This window comes from Nematolebias whitei, chromosome 1 (genome assembly GCF_014905685.2).
Source record: "Nematolebias whitei isolate Nwh7 chromosome 1, NemWhi1, whole genome shotgun sequence".
In the NCBI taxonomy this organism is placed as follows: domain Eukaryota; kingdom Metazoa; phylum Chordata; class Actinopteri; order Cyprinodontiformes; family Rivulidae; genus Nematolebias; species Nematolebias whitei.
In genome coordinates this window covers 42,064,856-42,066,650 of record NC_056498.1, presented here as the reverse complement: position 1 = coordinate 42,066,650, position 1,795 = coordinate 42,064,856, and the positions used below count along the sequence as shown (strand labels likewise).

At 49.9% G+C, this 1,795-nt stretch overlaps 1 protein-coding gene across 1 annotated transcript in view; it reads left to right on the top strand.

Annotated features, from left to right (window-relative positions):
* The window catches only part of plod3 (procollagen-lysine, 2-oxoglutarate 5-dioxygenase 3), a gene marked incomplete in the record, with an annotated part of 34,637 nt that overhangs the window by 31,678 nt on the left and 1,164 nt on the right, over positions 1 to 1,795 (top strand). The window contains 5 exon segments of the mRNA XM_037677111.1: positions 199 to 312; positions 394 to 465; positions 542 to 646; positions 725 to 871; positions 1,503 to 1,628. Coding sequence (XP_037533039.1) covers positions 199 to 312; positions 394 to 465; positions 542 to 646; positions 725 to 871; positions 1,503 to 1,628 — 564 coding nt within the window.

Genomic DNA, 1,795 nt, shown 5'->3' with positions numbered 1-1,795 from the left:
AGTCCCTGGCACCTGACAAGTCCCAGACTCTGGACGAGTCCCTGGCACCGATCGAGTCCCAGACTCTGGACGAGTCCCTGGCACCTGACAAGTCCCAGACTCTGGACGAGTCCCTGGCACCTGACAAGTCCCAGATGCCAGTCGTTCCTCCGTGTTCCACTTCGTCACATGGTGTTTCATTCAGCCGTGTGTCCACAGGGTATCTTCATGTTTGTGTCCAACCGTGAAGAGTTTGGCCGTCTGGTGACATCATCCAACTTCAACACGTCCCGGCTGCACCCGGACATGTGGCAGATCTTCGACAACCCCGTGGTGAGTTCCATATGTGTGAACATGTTTCCTGAAGGAAAGCTTGTTCTGAGATGGGGACTGAGATTCCGTTTGTCTCTGCAGGACTGGAGGGAGAAGTACGTCCATGAGAACTACTCCAGGATCTTTGAAGATGAGACCAACATCGTGGAGCAGGTAAGTAAACCAGAGCCAGATGGTTTGGGTTCTGTGAGCTCTGTGGTTTAATCAGAACTTGGGACGTGTCTTTCAGCCTTGTCCAGACGTCTACTGGTTCCCAGCTTTCTCTGATAAGATGTGTGATCAGCTGGTGGAGACCATGGAGGACTTTGGCATATGGTCCGGAGGAAAGCACAAGGTACCAGACTGTCTGATTGTGTGAGACCCACAGAAAACCGAGTCCAGAGTGTCTAAGTTCTTTTCTGTGTCCGGTCAGGACGAGCGTCTCACTGGAGGTTACGAGAATGTCCCAACTGTGGACATTCACATGAACCAGATCGGCTTTGAGAAGGAGTGGCTCAAGTTTCTCAAAGACTACCTCGTTCCTGTCACTGAGAAACTCTACCCCGGATACTACCCCAAGGTAAGAACCAGAACCTAAAGGTACAACTCAGACCCTGAACCAGAGAAACTCTACCTGGATAACAACAAAGTCCATGCTCAATAGTCCACGTATACAATCCAACATTTTTCAGTCAGGTCATCTGGACAGTTTCTTTTTTTGTCCACCTGGTACTACCCAGAAGGATGATCCAGGACCTGAACCATCCACACATTGAGAAAATCCAGGGACCTGTAGTAACGTTGTTTTCGCTGACAGAACCAGCCTGAAGATAAAAACTTATTAAATGATTTAAAATACTGTTTTCCTGAATGTATCCAGGACCTGGTCCTGACTGACCCTGGTCCTGACTGAACCTGGTTCTGACTGACCCTGGTCCTGACTGACCCTGGTCCTGACTGAACCTGGTCCTGACTGACCCTGGTCCTGACTGAACCTGGTTCTGACTGAACCTGGTTCTGACTGACCCTGGTCCTGACTGACCCTGGTCCTGACTGAACCTGGTCCTGACTGAACTTGGTCCTGACTGACCCTGGTCCTGACTGACCCTGGTCTTGACTGACCCTGGTCCTGACTGACCCTGGTCCTGACTGGAGGTTTTAACTTAATCTTTTGACACATGGTCTGTTCCTCTGTCCTGGTCTGCTCACAGGCCCAGGCCATCATGAACTTTGTGGTCCGGTACCGTCCCGACGAGCAGCCATATCTACGGCCGCATCATGACTCCTCCACCTTCACCATCAACATCGCCCTGAACCAGAAGAACATCGACTACGAGGTACGAGGTCCTTTAAGATGATCTGGACTTTCTGCAGGACGTTACAAACTAAACGTTGACCCTAAAACAAGTTCTACCCTCAGAATGAAGGTTCTAATCTTCAGATTGAAGGTTCTAATCTTCAGATTGAAGGTTCTAATCTTCAGATTGAAGGTTCTAATCTTCAG